General features: G+C 44.1%; 1 protein-coding gene across 1 annotated transcript in view; it reads right to left on the bottom strand.

The window, feature by feature from the left end:
- Positions 1-7,912: 7,912 nt before the first annotated feature.
- The window catches only part of LOC129699618 (ALK tyrosine kinase receptor-like), a 282,805-nt gene continuing 270,033 nt past the window's right edge, over positions 7,913-20,684 (bottom strand). The window contains exon 3 of the mRNA XM_055639578.1: positions 7,913-9,006. Within this exon, the coding sequence (XP_055495553.1) occupies positions 8,822-9,006 (185 nt within the window). The 3' untranslated portion in view covers positions 7,913-8,821. The remainder of the gene's footprint in view (positions 9,007-20,684) is intronic.

Raw genomic sequence — 20,684 nt, 5'->3', positions numbered from 1 at the left:
TAACAAACTAAATAGCTCTTCTTAATTCCTGGTAATGTTCCACCACCGATTTTCCAACACCTCCTTTAATTCGGACAAATTTACGAGAGCTCACATGAAATTCTCGTCCTCATCGGGACTTCGTGGCCAACCGGCGGGTCGAATTTGCCCTCAGCGGACAGGGTTTGGAACACCGGCAGATCCCATAGCTGACTACCAAGGCTGATTTTGTGGGCCGGTATCTCAGTTCCTCGGCGGCCAATGCGGACCGTTCCCATACCATTGGACTCCTCTCCGGGGCCGTGACCTCTGCTGGTCCGGCAAAATGGATAATCCAGCAAGGCTCTGGAACCAAGGGTGCCGGAAAATTGGAAGTGGGCCTGTACCTGTTCTGCAGTCAGCTTGCTGTCGACTTGACTCCATGTAGCCTGACCTTAGCCACAAGTTTATCATTTCCAAAACCCTTTTGAAAAATCAAATAAATTACCACATTACCCTTTCCCGGAGAATTCAATAAGGTTAGTCAGGTCTGACCTCTTTTGAAATATATGCTGACTAGTCTTTATTATATTTTCAGCTTCTAGACATTCTTCTATTGTGCCTTTGAGTGGGAATTGTGTTATCTTCTCTAATACCAACATTAAGCTAATTGGTCTAGAGTTCCCCAGACTTTTTCAATCTACTTTCAAATATGGTAATCATATTTGATGCCAGCCAGCCTTCTGGCACGGTGCCAATTTCTAATGATTTTTCTGTTTAGTAATGGCTCTGCTCCCTCTCCCCAAAATACATTATGTTTTGTTTAATCATGGGACGTAGACAACGATGGCAAGACCAGTGATCATTTCTATGGCTTATTGCCCTGCAAGAAGTGGTGGGAGCCATATTCTTTGAACCGCTGCAGTCCTTCTGGGGAAGGCACTGCAACCGTCCTGTTAGGCTGGGGACTGTCGTATTTGGCAACGAGGAGCTATAGAAGATATTTCATATTACGCTTGGGCTGCTTACAACCCAGAAATATGAACTCCTTCGCTCCATATATGCTGCTGCACCTGCTGAGTTTCTCCAGCTTTTTTGTGTACCTTCGATTTTCCGGCATCTGCAGTTCCTTCTTAAACACCAGCAATATGAACGTTGATTTCTCTCATTTCAAGTATTTCCTGCATTCTCTGCCCCTCACCTCCTCCGGCCCAGTCTTCTTACCAGTTTCTACTTTTCGCACCCTTGCATCGCACTTGTTCTCACACCTTCCTCAGTCAGTAATGGGCCATTATGGGCTGCATCCTTCCTGAGGTCATCGGTTGCCGGCCCTGATTTGTTCTGGCATTTCACGCCCCCCTCCCCCTCCCCCCCCACCAAACCCTACACCTACTCTTGGCACGGTGGCGCAACGGTAGAGTTGCTGCCTTACAGCGAATGCAGTGCCGGAGACCCGGGTTCGATCCTGACTAGGGGTGCTGTCTGTATGGATTTTGTACATTCTCCCCGTTTTCTCTGAGATCTTTGATTTCCTCCCACACTCCAAAGACATACAGGTTTGTAGGTTAATAGGCTTGGTAAAGAAACTTGTCCCTAGTGGGTATAGGATAGTGTTAATGTGCGGGGATCGCTGGGCGACGCGGACCCGGTGGGCCGAAAGGGCCTGTTTCCGCATTGTATCTCTCACCTAAACTCTGAGTCTGAAGAAAAGGTTCCGACCCAAAACGTCACTATTCTTTCAACTCCCTGCTTCCATAGTGGGTATAGCAGTTATAGTGTTAATGTGGGGGGATCGCTGGTCGGCAAGTGGTGGAATGTCAAGTGGTGCACCCACAAGACAGGGTGTTGAATCTGTGTGCCCTTATCCTGATCTTGGGGAGAAGGCAGGAGAATGGGGTGGAGGGAAAGATCAGCCATGATTGAATGGCGGATCCAAAGAGCCTATCTGTTCGTGAAAATCTCAGGAAGGTCCAGAAGGACCAGCCCAAGACATGCAAACTCCATAGGAGACACTGCAAGTGGTGGAATGTCAAGTGGTGCACCCACTGCCCTTATCCTTCTTGGTGGTGAATGTTGTCTACATTTATACTGAGGTTGGTGTCATTCCAGAGATAGAAATCAAACACTGGGTTGTGCAGCGGCAGAGTTGCTGCCTTAAGGGCCTGTCCCACTTGGGAAACCTGAACGGAAATCTCTGGAGACTTTGCGCCCAGAGGTTTCCGTTCAGGTTTCCTAAGTGGGACAGGAGCCTGTCCCACTTTCATGACCTAATTCATGACATCTGCCAAGTTTGCCCTCGACTCATACTCACAACGTGGTCATCACGAGGTCATAGAAGGTCGTAGGAAGGTCATAGGTAGGTTTTGATGCTAGTCGTAGGTACTCGTGGCATCAAGTAGGTCGGGGCATTTTTTCTAGCATGATGAAAAATGTCCACGAGTAAAAACGGTCGTGAATTAGGTTGTGAAAGTGGGACAGGCCCTTTACTGCGCCAGAGGCTCGGGTTCAATCCTGATTACAGGTGCTGTCTGTGCGGACTTTGTACATTCTCCCCGTGACCACATAACCACGTGCAGACTCAGTTTCCATGCTGTAATCAAAACTAAACTAAACCAGGTTAAGGTCTAGATTTATTATTGTCACGTGAAAAGATTTATTTTATATGCAATCCAATGTGATCAGATAATATTATGCATAAATACAATCAAGCCAGACTCATGTACAATAGGTAGAGTGAAGGGGAAGATACAGAGTGCAGAATATCATTCTCAGCTTTGTAGCTCATCAGGTCCGCAGACAGAGTCCTTTGACCGCAATGGGGTAAAGGTGAATCAGACAGTACCCTAGCTTATGGAAGGACTGTTCAGAAGCTTGATAACAGAGGGGAAGAACCTGATCCTGAGTCTGGTGGTGCAACCGTTCAAGCTTCTGTACCTTCTGCCGGACGAGAGAAGGGAGAAAAGGAAATGACTGGGGTGGGACAAATCTTTGACTATGTTGGCTGCTTTTCCGAAGCAGCATGAAGTGCAGTTGGAGTAAATGGTGGATGTAGGACTGTTGTTCTATTTTAGCTATCGTTTGAGTAATTAGTTTGGCCAGAACACAGAGAATTCTTATGGTTTTCTGAACACTACTTCGACGTTCCAATACATCATCAGTACTGCATTGATGTGGCTGGCTTGATTATGTGTCCCAAATCCAATACTTTCTGACCCAGAGCTAGCACTCATCCAAGTTGATACTTTCCTTGTTAGATAATGGATTAAAACCACAAAACCGTAACAAATACAAATTAATATAAAGTGGCAAGATTATTTTAAGTAAGGACAGAGAAACTCGGCAGCATTATAAAGGTTGTCAGATATGATATACTATTTGGTATTCAGAAGAAAATCTCCACCGCGTTGTCTATCCTCATTATTTAACACTGAAAATGGATGTCCAGTTGAAGAGGTGTGCACAGATATCAGTAAATGAGGTTACTGAGAAGGGATTTGTCCACAGGACAGCTCCATTAAACATTACTTTACACATAAACACTTATTATGGTCAATCTTAAATAACTGTTACCGCATTGCGTGTCCTCTCAGTCTCTTGTTCCTATTGCCGTCATCCAGCACAGTATTTCTCATTAAAATTAAATTAAATTGTGAAATTGCTGCAATGGGCATGTGTGAGTACATGCACCATTATAGACCAGTTAGCTTGGCATTGGTGGTGGGGAAGATGCTGGAGTCAATTATATAAGATGATAAAGCGGTACATTTGGATAGCAGTAACAGGATCGGTCCGAGTCAGCATGGATTTACGAAGGGGAAATCATGCTTGACTAATCTTCTGGAAATTTTTGAGGATGTAACTAGGAAAATGGACAAGGGACAGCCAGTGGATGTAGTGTACCTGGACTTTCAGAAAGCCTTTGATAAGGTCCAACATAGGAGATTAGTGGGCAAAATTAGGGCACACGGTATTGGGGGTAGAGTGCCGACATGGATAGAAAATTGGTTGGCAGACAGGAAACAAAGAGTAAGGATTAACGGGTCCCTTTCAGAATGGCAGGCAGTGACTAGTGGGGTACTTCAAGGCTCGGTGCTGGGACCGCAGCTATACATTAATGATTTAGATGAAGGGGTTAAAAGTAACATTAGCAAATTTGCAAATGACACAAAGCTGGGTGGCAGTGTGAACTGTGAGGAGGATGCTATGAGGATGTAGGGTGACTTGGACAGGTTGGGTGAGTGGGCAGATGCATGGCAGATGCAGTTTAATGTGGATAAATGTGAGGTTATCCACTTTAGTGGCAAGAACAGGAAGGCAGATTATTATCTGAATAGTGTCAAGTTAGGAAAAGGGGAAGTACAATGAGATCCGTGTTCATCAGTCACTGAAAATAAGCATGCAGGTACAGCAGGCAGTGGAAGAAAGCTAATGGCATGTTGGCCTTCATAACAAGAGGAGTTGAGTATAGGAGCAAAGAGGTCCTTCTGCAGTTGTACAGGGCCCTAGTGAGACCACACCTGTAATATTGTGTCATTTGAGTAAGGACATTCTTGCTATTGAGGGATTGCAGAGTAGGTTCAAATGTTAATTCCCAGGATGGCGGGATTGTCATATGCTAAGAGAATGGAGCGGCAGGGCTGGTATACTCTGGAATTTAGGATGAGAGGGGATCTTATTGAAACATATAAGATTATTAAAGGTTTGGATACGCTAGAGGCAGGAGCATGTTCACAATATTGGGGGAGTCCAGAACCAGGGGACACAGTTTAAGAATAAGGGGCAAGCCATTTAGAACGGAGATGAGGAAACACTTTTTCACACAGATAGTTGTGAGTCTGTGGAATTCTCTGCCTCAGAGGGCGGTGGAGGCCGGTTCTCTGGATACTTTAGAGAGAGAGCTAGATAGGGCTCTTGAAGATAGCGGAGTCAGGGGATATGGGGAGAAGGCAGGAATGGGGTACTGATTGGGGATGATCAGCCATGATCACATTGAATGGCGGTGCTGGCTTGAAGGGCCGAATGGCCTACTCCTGCACCTATTGTCTATTGTCCGTACAGGCAGCACCTGTAGTCAGGATCAAACCTGGGTCTCTGGCGCAGTAAGGCAGCAACTCTACCGCTGCGTCACTGTGCCGCCCAACGGTTCTGCCAAGGAAATGGAAGGCACCAATAATGAGTGCACATCCTTTTTTTTTTTTAACCTGCATAATTAGGTCACAAACACTGCTCAGAATGCATGTTGGAAGATTCCAAATGGGACTAAACAATGGCAAATACCCCACATTAGCTGTAACTTGGCACCATGTGCAATTTAATTGCATTTGTGGCCTTGTGAGTTCTGCAGGATTCCCGGCCAAGATCTGCTGTATGGGAAAATTAATCCTGCAATGCATGCCAGGAAGTGAAGAATGTTGAGAAGCTGTAATTTTTTGTTGAATAATTATTTAACACTGAAAATTTGCTTTACACATAAACACTTATTACGGTCAATCTTAAATAACTGTTACCGCCTCTCAGTTGACTGTTCTCCAAGACTGGGGAGAAATTAATTACAGAGCAGATAGCCAGGAGAAGCTAACGGGGCGGTACAGAGGCACAGTGGTAGAGGGGCTATGTTGCAAGCAAATATGGACAAAGAAGAGAAAAACATATCTTGTTCAGTAATATTGGGATTCTTGCCAACATAAGCCACGGAACACAAAAAGCCCCACTGATCTTACTCTCAATTTCTCATGTTCCTATTGCTGTCATCCAGCACAGTATTTCTCATTTAAATTAAATTAAATTGTGAGATTGCTGCAATGGGCATGTGTGAGTACAAGCACAGATGGCTTAATTAAAAAAAAAAATATTATTGTGTGAATAGCTTCAGGAGAGAATGGAGGCAAGCGTGGATGCAGTCAGGAGATGGAATTGGTGATGTGCCAGCAGAATATATTTAATGGAGCTGTCCGGTGGACAAATGTGGTCCGACAGCAGTGGTTTATCTAACCGGTGGGCCTGGGACATGCCATAAACAAGTTATCACTCAAACCTTATACAAGGGTATGAGAAATGGTGCTACTGCAAGCTCACACTGTAAGAAATACTGATTAGTGAAAAGTCTGGAGAGGGTGAATGTGGAGAGGATATTTCCACTAGCAGTAGAGTCTAGGGCCAGAGGGTACAGCCTCAGAATAAAGGGACGTATCTTTCAAAAGGAGATGAGGAGGAATTTATTTCATCACAGGGTGTTGAATCTGTGGAATTCTATGCCACAGGCAGCTGTGGTGGCCAAGTCAATGGATATTTTTAGTGCAGAGATTGACAGATTCTTGCTTAGTACGGGTGTCAGGGGTTATTGGGATAAGGCAGGAGCATGGGGTTGAGAGGGAAAGATAGATCAGCCATAATTGAATAGCAGAGTGGACTTGATGGGCCAAATGGTCTAATTCTGCTCCTAGAACTTATGAACTTATGAAATACCCCAACACGCAGAACTGTGTAAAAAATAATTCCGAGCCGAAGAACACAAGAGTATTTTCCACCCCTGAGAGAGATAACTGAGCAGAGGGGTTATCTGAAGTCGGAAAGGTCGACACAGATAATTAGCAAAGAGCTAATATGGTTCAGGTTGGATTTCCCACAACCGTGCTGCACGCATAAATGAAAAAGGAGGGGGGGAGGGGGGAGGCCGAATGCTGATTAACATCTGTAAATCCTTCTGTAACAGCTGTAATCACTGATCATGCAGGCTGAGAGAACATGCAGCTCTGGGCCATAATATGAACCAAAGTTATCAAAGAAAGTTACGTTCACCAAGGGTTTATCTGAATTAACAACCACATATATACACAACGTTTTCTGGTCAGCACCCTTCTTCAGTCAATCCTCGGTTTGTGTAACATTTGTTTATACAAATGATTTTATGGAACGAGCTGCCAGAGGAAGTAGTTGAGGCAGGAACTAAAACTATGTTATCTCAACCTGCATATGTACTAAAATTATGTTATCTCAACCTGCATATGTGTATATGCACAAACGGTATATATAAACTCAGTGGACCGAAGGGCACGTTTCCACGCTGTATATCTAAAACTAAAAGACACAGGTAAAACTCCATGGCACAGTGAAATAATGCTGCAATAATGAAAAGCACACAAGCACGATTTGCTCTGGGAGGTTTTCCCCGATTGTCTGCTGTAACACTAATGAATAATTACCGAGAACTTCCACTACAAAACCTATCATCCTGGTAACATCGCAGCAGCTAAATGGAGCAATATCCAAATGATCAACAACCTTGAATTACTGAACAATAGTTTCCACCAAAATCAAACATTGCAAAGAAGATCAAGAGTTATTTAAACAAAGCCAAATCTATTAGGAAGCATTGTAATTGTAATGAGTCGTCGTACACACGTCAAGATACAACACTTATTTATTTAAGTCCACTTACAGCATAGGTCTGCAGGACATTACAGTAACTAGCAGCTACTCAGGCTGAATTACGCAAACAAGATCTTGGTATTATAAATCGCATATGAGGCGGAGCAACTGCTAACAAGCACTACAATTGGTTAGTAGGAAATAACCAATCTACATCTTGTAGAAACAAAATAAAGCATCTATACGTGGAAACATGGTGGCTAAACAATACAGCAGCTGAAACGTTAATAAAGCATATGGGGAAGTATAAATGGTTACACAAAATCACCGTATCTAATGGGCGGCCTGCTGACCCGTCCGGCACGTGTGCGGTACGAATCTGCATCTCCTCCTTTCACCGGTGAAGTGACTAGGGAGGTGATAGGGGATGTGACCGGGGGCGGCGCCGGAGACCCGCCGGATAGAGGTGGTGAAATAGGCGAGATGGGCACTGAATGCCGTGGAGAGGCCGCGGGGGACACGGTGGTGGAGCAGCCGGCCCTGTAGTGGGAGGGTATAAAAAACGCGAGACCACTGGATACGGAGTCGCAGGATGCGGTTCCTTCACAGGAAGGAGATGTTGATGGTTGCGTCTGTAAATGGCCCCGTCCTCGCTAACCAGGTAGGAGCGCGGTTCTTTGGCAGGGCTGTGGATGTGACCCAGACGGCCGTAGCCCTTGTTGGTCTGGAGGCAAACAACCTGTCCACTGGAGAGAGGTTTAAGTGGCTTACTTGTCGAAAAAACGTTTTTGTGCATCGCGCTTGAATTGTAGTTCAACAAGTTTCTGGACTGCGGGTGGAGAATGAACCTTTGGCTGCAGAAGCTGCTGGGGTACAGGCAGGGCAGCACGGGTTTGACGAGCCAAACTTTATAGACAATGACAAGACATTCTTTATAGAAAATGTTAAAATCAAAAGGCTGCAGCTGCATCATCATCCGTTGCAGGCAAGCCAGAGCAGCGTGAATGGGTTTATTCAAGATGGTGACCAGCGGCTGGTGGTCTGTTTCTATAATTACAGACTTCCCTAAAATAAAGTCTTTGAATTTCGTGCAGGCAAAAACCACTGCAAGCAATTCATTTTCAATCTGGGCGTAATGTTGTTCAGGTTCAAATTGGAGGCGTGGGTTCGCATCCCACTTCTGACACCATGTAATGTCAAGTCGCACACACGTCAAGACAGAACACATATTTATTAAAGTCCACTTACAGCACTGGTCTGCAGGACATTACAGTAACTTGCAGATACTCAGACTTCATTACGCAAGCAAGATCTTGGTAATATAAATCACATATTAGGGGGAGCCACTACAAAAAATCACTCCCATTGGTTAATAGGAAATAACCAATCTACAGAAATAACTGGAACTATATTTCTGCATGCCTTTTGGACATTTTCTTGATTTGATAACCTGTACAATTAATAGAGTGAAGCATCTGTATTTCTCCCTGTTGGATTATATCATGCTGGCAGTGATGCCCTTACCTTCACTTGACTTCTCAGAGTAATCTTGATCTGGTACAGGAGTCTCAGTGATCAGGGCAAGATCCTGTGGTGTTGCAGTTACCCAGCCTGTCAATCCGTTGTCACCATCAGAGGAGTACTCCAGCTCACAATCTGTCTCAAAATCACAGTAGAATTCTGAAATGACACAAAGAGAACATACATTTCGAACTGAGAAATAACACGGCAAGGAGGGATTTTCAGAGCCTGAAGCTAATCAGCAAAGCCGTTTGCAGTGGCTTTTACAGACATTCAGATGACACAAAAAGCTAATACAACCAAGAGATGTTTTGCTCTTGTGTTATGGCCTGATTGAAGTTTAGGCAGTATAGGATGTGAATAATCATTGTTCTTTTTTTAGCATTGTCATAGAGATATGAGTAATCTCACAGAGATGTAGAATTATAGCTTTTACAGTGGGTGGCACAGTACTGGAGTTGCTGCCTTACAGCGCCAGGGACCCAGGTTCGATCCTGACTATGGGTGCTGTCTGTAGGGAGTTTGTACGTTCTCCCTGTGACCGCGCTGCTTTTCTCCAGGTGCTCTCACATTCCAAAGATGTGAGAGTTTGTAGGTTAATTGGTTTCTGTAAATTGCCCCTAATGTGTAGGGTGCAAAACTAGGATAGCGAGGACCTTCATGTTAAATTAAACTAAATGTCCCAACTCTTATATTCCATACCCCCATACCCCAACCTATGATGGCAAGGATGCCACATGCCTTCTTCATCACCCTTCCAACCTGTGTTATTACTGCCAGTGAATTACACCCTTCAATCCCAATGTTCCTCTCCTCACCATCATTCCTTAGTGCCCTTCCACTTTCTGCATATGTCCAATCCATATTTCACTTCCCAAGATGACTCAGTTAGACTCAGTTTAGTTTATTGTTGCGTGTACCGAGGTACAGTGAAAAGCTTTTGTTGCATGCTATCCAGTTAGCAGAAGGACAATAAGCTTGCATGAACATGAATGAGCATGACAATACAAGAATAAGCTTGCAATTGTTGGGATCAAATTTTAGTTTAGTCTGAAGGGTCTCGACCCGAAACGTCACACATTCCTTCTTGCCAGACATAGTGCCTGACCCGCTGAGTTACTCCAGCATTGTGTGCCCATCTTCGGTGTAAACCAGCCCCTGCAGTTCTTTCCTACACATTTAATTGAGATCAGTTTAGATTATTGTCTTGTGTACCGAGATACAGTGAATAGTTTTTTTGTTTCCAATCAGTGTAAAGACTATCCATGATAATAATCGAGCCGTCCACAGTGTACAGATACACGTCCGCAGTGCACAGATACAAATTCTCATTCTCTGCACAACTTTCCATCTAATCTATATCCAGCTCGAGCGTTGGACAATCTTCTTGACTATACAGAGCATCACCAATTTCCATATTATCTGCTTACTGATTATAATCCCATCCAAGTTGTTAACATGTATCACAAACAACAAGGGTCCCAACGCTGATTTATTCAGTACACTAAGTCACAATATTCTAAATGGCTATGCATGCTTCCACATGTACCCTCTACCGCCTAACAACAAACACATTCGGCCCATCAAGTCTACTTCGTCATTCAATCATGGCTGATCTATCTCCCTCCTAACCCCATTCTCCTGCCTTCTCCCCATAACCTCTGTCACCTGTACTAATCAAGAATCTATCTCTGCCTTAAATATATCCATTGACTTGGCCTCCACAGCCTTCTGTGGCAAAGAATTCCACAGATTCACCACCCTCACTTGACTAAAGAAATTCCTCCTCATCTTCCTAAAAGAATGACCTTTAATTCTGAGGCTATGACCTCTAGTCCTAGACTCTCCCACTAGAGGAAACATCCACTCTTTCCAAGCCTTTCACTATTTTGTACGTTTCAATGAGGGTCCCCCCCTCACTCGCTTCCACTTTCTGGATCAGCCAACCCCATGGCTCCTCGTCAATTACTGTACTGAAGTCCACATGGACTACATAATCTGCTTTGCTTTTATCAAACTCATTTGCTACCTCCTCAAAAACAATCAAATTAAGGAGGCAGGATTTCCCTTGCATAAAGCCATGCTGACTTTTGATTTTTAGACTTTAGAGATACAGCATGGATCAGGTTCTTCAGCCCACTGATTCCATGCAAACCATCGATCATCCCGTACACTAGCACTATCCTACACACTCGGGGCAATTTTCAATTTTTACCGAAGCCAATTAATCTACAAACCCATACGTCATTGAAGTGTGGGAGGAAACCGGAGCATCTGGGGAAAATCTACACGGACAACGTACAATCTCTGTACAGACAGCAGCCATAGTCAGGATGAAACACGTTCTCTGGTCCTGTAAGGCAGCAGCACTACCACTGTACCACCGTGCTACCCTGACTCTGATCAGTACATGCCCCATCCAAGTGTACATAAATCCGTCCCTTTGAATTTTCTCCAATAAATTCCCAACTACTGATGTAAGGCTCATTGATCCATAGTCGCATGGCTCTTCTGTGCTGGCCTTTAATAAAGGAACAAGATTTAGGTTTAGGCTTATGATTATCACGTGCACTCAGGTACAGTGAAAAGTTTTGTTTTGTATGTATATCAGATCAGATAACACTAAACATAAATATAATCAAGTCAAGTATAATAGATAAAGCAACGGGATGGCACGGTGTTGCAGCAGTAGAATTGCTGCCTTACCGCGCCAGAGACCTGGGTTCAATCGTGACTACGGGTACTGCCTCTAGGGAGTTTGTACATTCTCCCCGTGACTTTGTGGGTTTCTCCCGGGAGCTTCTTGTTTTCTCCCACATTCCAAACGCAAACAGGTCTGTTGGTTAATTGACTCAGTCAACATTGTACAAATTGTCCCCAGTGTATAAGATACGGTGCGCGGGAATCGCTGGTCGGCACGGACTCGGTGGCCAAAGGGCCTGTTTCCATGCTGTATCTCTAAACTAAACTAAACTAAAGTAAAGGGGAACAGACAGCTAGATTTACAGGTAGGAAAGAGATTCAGGAGTAGAATGATTATTTTGGATGACAGTAGATCCCTCTCTGGGAAGAGCACACAAAGAATCGCCAGGGTAACATCAGTTATCCTGGCGTGCCCTATGACTAATTGTCCTCTGGACTGTGAATAATGTGAATCGAAAGAGGCAGAGTCTAATCTTTGGATAAATTGCACACAGCTTATTAGACTCTCCATGTCTCACATGCTTCATCTGTATATTCTGCAGCAGTCACTTTCTGAGGCCTGCAATTGACTAAACGCACCCATTTTTACACAGGGCACAAGGATTGGATGGTGAAGGATGCCAGCGAGCAAAAGTGACACACTTGTCGATGGCAATGAGTGATTGCACTGGGGGGGGGGGACAAGTCCAAGAAGCTCACAAATGATCTCAGTGATATGGGAACCATCGACACGAGTCTGATGAGCTCAAACCAGGTTCAGCATTTTCAGAAATTCTACACAGGTGGAATTTTACACACATAGAACATGGCACAGTACAGAACAGAAACAGACCCTTCAGCCCACTATATCTGTACTGAGCATGCTGCCAAGTTAAACTAACCTCCTCTGCTTGCACGTGATCCATTCGCTTACAGCGCCAGGGACCTGGGTTCAATCCTGGTTACGTGCGCTGTCGGTGCAGAGTTTGTGCTTTCTCCCCATGACTCTGTGGGTATTCTCCGGGTGCACCGGTTTCCTCCCACAAGATGTAAAGGTTTGCAGGTTAATTGGTTTTGGTAAAATTGTAAATTGTCCCTAACGGGGATTGCTGGTCAGGGTGGACTCAGTGGGCCGAATGGCCTGTTTACGTGCTGTATCTGTAAACTAAACTATACTAACCGTCCTTATCCAAAAGCCTCTTAAATTCCACTCTTGTTTCCTCCTCTACATTGGCTGAGAGTTCCAGGCACCCATCACCCTGCCCAGTGAATCTCCTTTAAACTCTACTTTCTCATCTTAAAGCTACATGCTCTCGTCTTTGACATTTACATCCAGGAGGAAAGATTCTCACTGTCTACCCTCCTCTCATCATTTTATTTACTTCTATTAGATCTCCCCTCTGCCTCTGACGCTCCAGTGAAAAAAACCCAAGTGTGTCCAACCGCTCCTTATAGCTGATATCCTCTAATCCAATCAACATTCTGGTAAAGGGTAGAAACAAGGAACTGCAGATGTTGGAATCTTGGGAAAAACTGCTGGAGGAAATGCTGGAGGAACTCATGGCGTCAAGCAGCATCTCTGGAGGAAATGGACAGGCGGCACAATGGTAGAGTTGCTGCCTTCAGCGACAGAGATCCAGGATCGATCCTGACTATGGGTGCTGCCGGTTTGGAGTTTGCATGTTCTCCCTGTGTCCGTGTGGGTTTTCTCTGGGTGCTCTCACATTCCAAAGATGTGCCGGTCTGTAGGTTAATTGTCTGCTGTAAATTGTCCCTGGTGTGTAGGATAGAACTAGTGTACGGGTGATCACTGCTTGGCACGGACTCAGTGGGTAAAGGGACTGTTTACACGCTGTATCTCGAAAACTAAAAACATATTCTGTACTCTGTATCTTCTCCTCTACACTATCTATTGTAATTGAGTTAGACCTGATTGTATTCATGCATAGTATTAGATGATCAGATTTAATAGAATGCAAAACAACGCTATTCACTGTACCTATACCTACTGTGTACATGACAATATCAAATCTAAAATCTCAGAAAATCCTTTGCTGTGGAGATAGTCATAGAGAGGGCAAACAGGCCCTTTGGCCCAACTTGCCCACACCGACTAACAAATCCCATCTAAACTAATCCCACTTACTTGTGTTTGGTCCAAATCCCTTTAAACCTATCCTATCCATGTACCTGTGTAAATATTTCTTAAACGTTGTGATAGAACCTCCCTCAACTACCTCCTCCGGCAGCTCATTCCATACACCCACCGCTCTTTGTGTAAAAAAGATACCCCTCCGATTCCTTTCAATTCTATCCTCACCTTAAATCTACTGGTTCTCAGTTCCCTTACTCTGGGCAAGAGACTCTGTGCATTTACCCAATCTATTCCTCATGGTTTTATACACCTCTAGCAGATCACCTCTCATCCTCTTTCCCCCCCCAAGGAATAACTGGAATTACTGGATTGAGGCAGGGCATTGCTTTCAACCACATGAATCAAGAATCAAGCAATTGAACCATCCCATCACCAGTTAGAGAGCGGTCTTGACCTACCATCTACTTCATTGGAGAGTCAAACTATCTTTAATCGGACTTTACTGGACTTTATTTTGCACAAAACATTATTCTCTTTATCCTGTATCTGTACATTTGGACTGAGTTCCTCCCTCAGAGTCAGAGAGTCACACAGTGTGTTCCCAACATGGCCATGTTGATCAACATATCCCATCTACGCTGGTTCCACTTGCCTGCTTTCGGCCCATTAGCCTCTAAACTTATCCTATCCACCATATACCTACCTAAATGTTTCTTAATTATTTAGAAACTGCAATCATATACAGTCTTTCCACTGACTGGATAGCACACAACAAGAGATTTTCACTGTACCTTGGTACACACGACAATAATTACAGCTCAGCATTCAACACCATTATACCCTCTAAACTGACCACCGAACTCGGTAACCTGGGCATCGACCCTTCCCTCTGCAACTGGATACTGGACTTTCTAACCAACAGACCCCAGTCTGTTAGGTTAGACAAGCACACCTCTTCAACCCTCACCCTGAACACCGGCGTTCCACAGGGCTGTGTGCTGAGCCCCCTCCTCTACTCCCTCTTCACCTACGACTGCACACCTGTACATGGTACTAACACCATCATCAAGTATGCAGATCATACAATGGTGATTGGCCTCATCAGCAACAATGATGAGTCGGCCTATAGGGAGGAGGTCCAGCGCCTAGCAGCATGGTGCGCTGACAACAACCTGGCCCTTAACTCCAAGAAGACTAAGGAGCTCATTGTAGACTTCAGGAAGTCTAGGGGCGGCACGCACACCCCCATCCACATCAACATGTGGAACATGTTTCCAGCTTCAGGTTCCTGGGGGTCAACATCTCCGATGACCTCTCTTGGACCCACAATATCTCAACTGGTCAAGAAGGCTCACCAGCGTCTCTTCTTCCTGAGGAGACTGAAGAAGGTCCATCTGTCTCCTCAGATTCTGGTGAACTTCTACCGCTGCACCATCGAGAGCATCCTTACCAACTGTATCACAGTATGGTATGGCAACTGCTCTGTCTCCGACCGGAAAGCACTGCAGAGGGTGGTGAAAATTGCCCAACGCATCACCGGTTCCTCGCTCCCCTCCATTGAGTCTGTCCAAAGCAAGCATTGTCTGCGAAGGGCGCTCTGCATCGCCAAGGACTGCACTCACCCCAACCATGGACTGTTTACCTTCCTACCATGCGGGAGGCGCTACAGGTCTCTCCGTTGCCGGACCAGCAGGTCCAGGAACAGCTTCTTCCCTGCGGCTGTCACACTACTCAACAATGTACCTCAGTGACTGCCAATCACCCCCCCCCCCCCCCGCGGACACTCCTCCCACAGGAAAAACACTATGACTGTATGCATGTAAATAGATTTATTTATTAAAATCATATTCTATGTCGCTCTTCCAGGGAGATGCTAACTGCATTTCGTTGTCTATGTACTGTACATTGACAATGACAATTAAAGTTGAATCTGAATAATAATAAACTAAACGAAACATTAATTCCTTCTTAAGCTGCAAGAGATGTAATATATGATACAAAAAGGTTTGCTGACTGGAAGGTAAATTGCTGTACCGAGGCAGTGCATTGCTTCCGGTGACGTGCCCTGCCTGGGTTGACTCACAAAGAATGACCATTTGGCTACAGATATCTGAGACCCCTGGATGCAGTGTGGTTTCAGTTTTCAGCAAGTCGTCAGTGAGTGGGCCAAGGGTTGTGGCTTCACTCCCTTATCCAATGCAAATGCTAAATGGCATGCTCAATTTCTGTGCTTGGACACCATTAGTATTTACGAGATGAGCTATCAGTGCTAATTCGGCTCTTTACTGGCAGCTTGACCATTAGGGAGGTCAGGAGATCTGGAGGATCAGCTCAAAGCCCTCCACGTGCGTACATACAGAACGATTGACAGCCAGCCGCACTGTGATAACTGAGGATGGAAATGACTTCTCACTGACGTGGAGGTGATACAGGTTGTACGTCTTCCCATTCTTGCAGCAGATCAGTTTAGTTTAGAGCTACCATATGCTCCATAACTAAAATACAAAGTGCTGGAGTAACTCAGCTAGTCAGGAATGTGCAGGAAAGAACTGCAGATGCTGGTTTACACCGAAGATAGACACAAAATGCTGAAGTGACTCAACGAGTCAGGTAGCATCTCTGAAGAAAACGAACAGGTGACATTTTGGGTCGAGATCCTTCTTCAGCCTGAGAGTCAAGCGAAAGGTACAAAAAACAAATAAATGGAAATGTATGAAAAGAACAGATCAATGCCAGCAACGATGATCAAGGTGGAGCCCACAATGGTCAATTGTTGGCTGTGGAAAAGGTGATAACTAGTTTTAAACCGTGAAACTAAGCAGGATGACAGTGAAACAAGTAGGATGACTAAGGTGGGGGAGGGATGGAGAGAGAAGGAATGCAAGGGTGCTCCGGATTCCTCCCACAAATCAAAGACGTGCAGGTTTGTTGGTTATTTTGGCTTTTGTAAAAATTGTAAACTGTCCCTGGTATGTAGGATAGTGATAGTGTATGGGGATGGCTGGTCGGCATGGACTCAATGGGCCAAAGGGCCTGTTTCCGCTCTGTATCTCAAAACTGAGCTATATTCTGTGTTCTGCACCTTTCCCTTCACTCTACCCATTGTACAAGTTTGGCTAGATTGCATTTACATGTAGTATTATTTGATTTGATTGGATAGCATGCATAACAAAGCTTTTCACCGTACCTCGGTTCATGTGTCAATAATAAACTTTGGCGATACAGCATGGAAACAGGACCTTTGGTCCACTGAGTCCGCACCGACCAGCGATCATCTCATACATTGGCACTATTCTGCACACTAGGGGCAATTTTACAACAACAAAGCCAATTAGCCTACAAACGTGTACATCCTTGGGGTATGGGGGGGAAGGCGGAACATCCGGAGAAAATCCACATTGCCACAGGGCGAACGTACTAACTCCGTACAGACAGCACCCGTGGTCAGGATCGAACCTGGGATATCTGACACTGTAAGGCTCCATCTCTACCACTGTGCCATGGCCGCCTGTTTTAATTTTATGTTTAGTATTTTTAAATTTTTTAAGTGATTCATCTCAAGTTTATTGAACAAGTATTGGTATATGTTCAAGACATAATCAGGCACTGTGGAAAAATAAAGCCATCAAATACGCAACCTTCTGTTTAAACTGAGATTTGGTCATATTTACAAAACAGTACAATACAAGAAAATAATTTGATTGCAATAACATGCAAAAACAAAGCTTTTCACTGTACCTCGGTATGTGACAATAATAAACATGAATCTAAACCAAAGAGTTTCTTGGCCACTTTGCTTATGGGGAAAATACTGTGTTCAACAGTCATAAGTTGATAATATGACTAAAACAGGGGTTCTCCTGTGCTATCTAATTGCCTGGGGCAGTTGTTAGGCTCACTCGATTTACAAATCTGGAAAACTTTGCAGGATCCAGTAAGAAATGTATTTAACAGGAGCAGAGCAACCCTCTTAGCCTGTTCCTCACAGCACCGTTTGTTTTTAAGTACACCCCTAGCAAGACCGCTGGAGGCTTCAATAAAGTAACATTTTCAACATTGGTCTGCATGTGCTCCCATCAGGCAAAGGGTATAGAAGTGTGAAAATGCACACCTGCAGATTCAGGGACAGTTTCTTCCCAGCCGTTATCAGACAACTGAACCATACTCTCACCAACTAGAGAGCGGTCCTGACCTACTATCTACCTCATTGGAGGCCCTTGGACTATCTTTTATTGCACTTCACTGGACGTTATCCTGCACTAAACTTTATTCCCTTTATCCAATATCTGTGTACTGCAGATGGCTCAATTGTAATGCAACATAAAGCTTTTCACTGTACCTCGGTCAAATGTGACAATACGATGAATTATCCTGTATCTGTCTTTTTGCTGACTGGATAGCATCCAGCAAAAACTCAGTACATGTGACAATAAACTAATTAAACTAAACTAAACTAGGTTGATCAAAGAGGAAGATACAGAGTGCATAATGCTGAGAACTATATTCTGCACTCTGTATCTTCCCCTTTGCTCTAACTATTCTAATTGAGTTCGAACTGATTATACCTGATTATATCTATGTTGGATCGGTTTGGATGGGAAGCAAAACAAAGCTTTTCACTGTACATGGGTACATTTTACAATAACGAAACCTAAACCGAAACAGAATACTTTGTGAATGCGATTCAGATTTTTGACTCACACCTGCAAATTCAGGCAGTGAGCTTCTAACAACCACCATTCCGTGGGTGAAGAAATTGCTCTTCAACTCCTTTTAATCCCTTTTCTGACTGATTTATATCTCTGCTCCCTGCACCGAGCTCGCTGCAAATATCCCTGCGTGGTCTGAAGTTGCCTGCTTCACACGATAACAATTTTGCAATAATAGCTTGCTATTTATTGTGATTAGAATTTTCTGAATGATGGCAATTTAATTCCATTTGCAAAAAGCGTGCAATTCACTTCACCATAAAATATGCATTACTATAACGAATCGCAGAGGGCTTTTGCATTGTTTGTGATTATGACTGGGCTTCATCCCAGCACAATGTCTCAATCAATGAAGCATCAATGCTCCCGTAATTCAGTCTTAAATAGAGGTGACAGAATGAATAGACAGTGGAATTGTGATGAGTGACATTCTTTAAAAGATGTTGTTTGCTTCCTGAGTTTTGATACTCCAACCTCCGATGTAAGATAAGAGGGGAAATCCAAGTTTTAGATGATTTCTTCATTGAATGTGCATGAAATTTTAAACTTGAATCATTAACCTTATTTATCATTTAGGACTGGCACTGTGGCACAGCGGTAGAGTTGCTGCCTTACAGCGCCAGAGACCTGGGTTTGACCCTGGCCACGGGTGTTGTCTGTACGGAGTTTGTACGTTCTCCCTTGACCATGTGGGTTTTCTCCGGTTTCCCCCCATGCTTCAAATATGCGCAGGTTTGTAGGTTAATTGGCTTCAATAAAATTGTAAATTGTCTCTAGTGTGTAGGATAGTGCTTGTGTGTGGGGTGATCATTGGTCAGCACGTATTTGGTGGGCCAAAGACCCTGTTTCTGCGCAGTATCAATAATGTCTACAGTTTAAAGGCTCAAACCTCGCTTTCAGTTTCAGATACTTACGGTGGCACAATGCATTTCCAATTTTTATTTCAGACATCTAGCAATCAACAGTGACTGAACTCAAAGAGGAATCCAATGATTGTGAAATGCTTTTCTCCTACATGAAAAGTTACCATGTCTATGCATTTGTTCACTGATTTGAAGGCTTATTTCCATAACTATTATGCCCTGTTGATTAACATTGGAATGTAATATATAATGGCATCTAATCACCGAGTGTTCCTCTACATTACATTACCCATCCTGCTGCTCACATTTTGCACCTTGCATTCAGTTCAATGAATGAATTCATCCTCGATACAATCTGTGACATTCAGTAATCTTACAGTACTTATCATGACATTTTATCAACAACTAAAGAGCGGTCCTGAGCTACTATCTACCTCACTGGAGACACTAGGTCTATCTTTAATCAGACATTGCTGGACTTTATCTTGCACTCAACATTATTCCTTTTATCATGTGAATGGCTCGATTGTAATCATGTATTGTCTTTCCGCTGACTGGTTAGCACGCAACAAAAAGCCTGTCTTTGTACTTCGTTACATGTGAGATTAAACAAAACTAAACTAAGTACTAGAGTAACTCAGCAGGTCAGGCAGCATCTCTGGAGAACATGATAGGTGACATTTTGGGTTTAGTCCAAAGGAGACCCTTCTTCAACGTGTACAGGTGACATTTTGGGTCGGGATCCTTCGGGAAGAACTTTGTGTCCTTTTGTCTACATTGCCATCTACTATTCTTTGTTTTTACAGTTCTTGTCCTTGTGACCAGCCAGGAGCTTTCAGTGGATTAACTTTAAGGGACAGAGAAAAATGTTCACAAATTCTAGGAGACGAATTTCGGCCCATCCAGTCTATTTCACCGTTCATTCATCGCTGATCTATCTTTCCTGCTCAACCCCATTCACATGCCTTTGCCCCATAACCCCCGACACCCTCAAGGGGCTGTCCCACTGCGGGGACCTAATTGGCGAGTTTAGAAGAGTTTGTCCTCAACTCATACTCGCAGCATGGTTGACACGAGGTTCTAGGAGGTCTTTGTAACTCTCCTGCATGCTCGAGAGTGGTCCCCATGTACAGCTAGGTTGCCATGGAAAAAAAATGATATTTGTTTACTCATTGGTTTAGTTGAAGTAGGTCGTAGTAGGTCGGCATGTTATTCGTAGGTAATCGAGGGTAATCGAAGGTAGTCGTAGATAGTCTTCAACATAGTCGAAGGGAGGTCGAAGGAGATCGAAGGAAGTCGTCTTCACTCTCCACTATTCGGTGTCCAATTTTCCCGAAGCTGGTCGAAGCTAGTCTTCAACAAAGTCGAAGGTGGTCTTCTACATAGTCGAAGCTAGTCTTCAACATAATCGAAGGAGGTCTTTAACATGACACTTTGTCAAACTCTCCTAAACTCTTCTAAACTCGCCAATTAGGTCGCCGCAGTGGG

The sequence above is a fragment of the Leucoraja erinacea genome, chromosome 8 (assembly GCF_028641065.1).
Source record: "Leucoraja erinacea ecotype New England chromosome 8, Leri_hhj_1, whole genome shotgun sequence".
NCBI classification, from domain to species: Eukaryota; Metazoa; Chordata; class Chondrichthyes; order Rajiformes; family Rajidae; genus Leucoraja; species Leucoraja erinaceus.
This window is presented reverse-complemented; position numbering and strand designations above follow the sequence as displayed.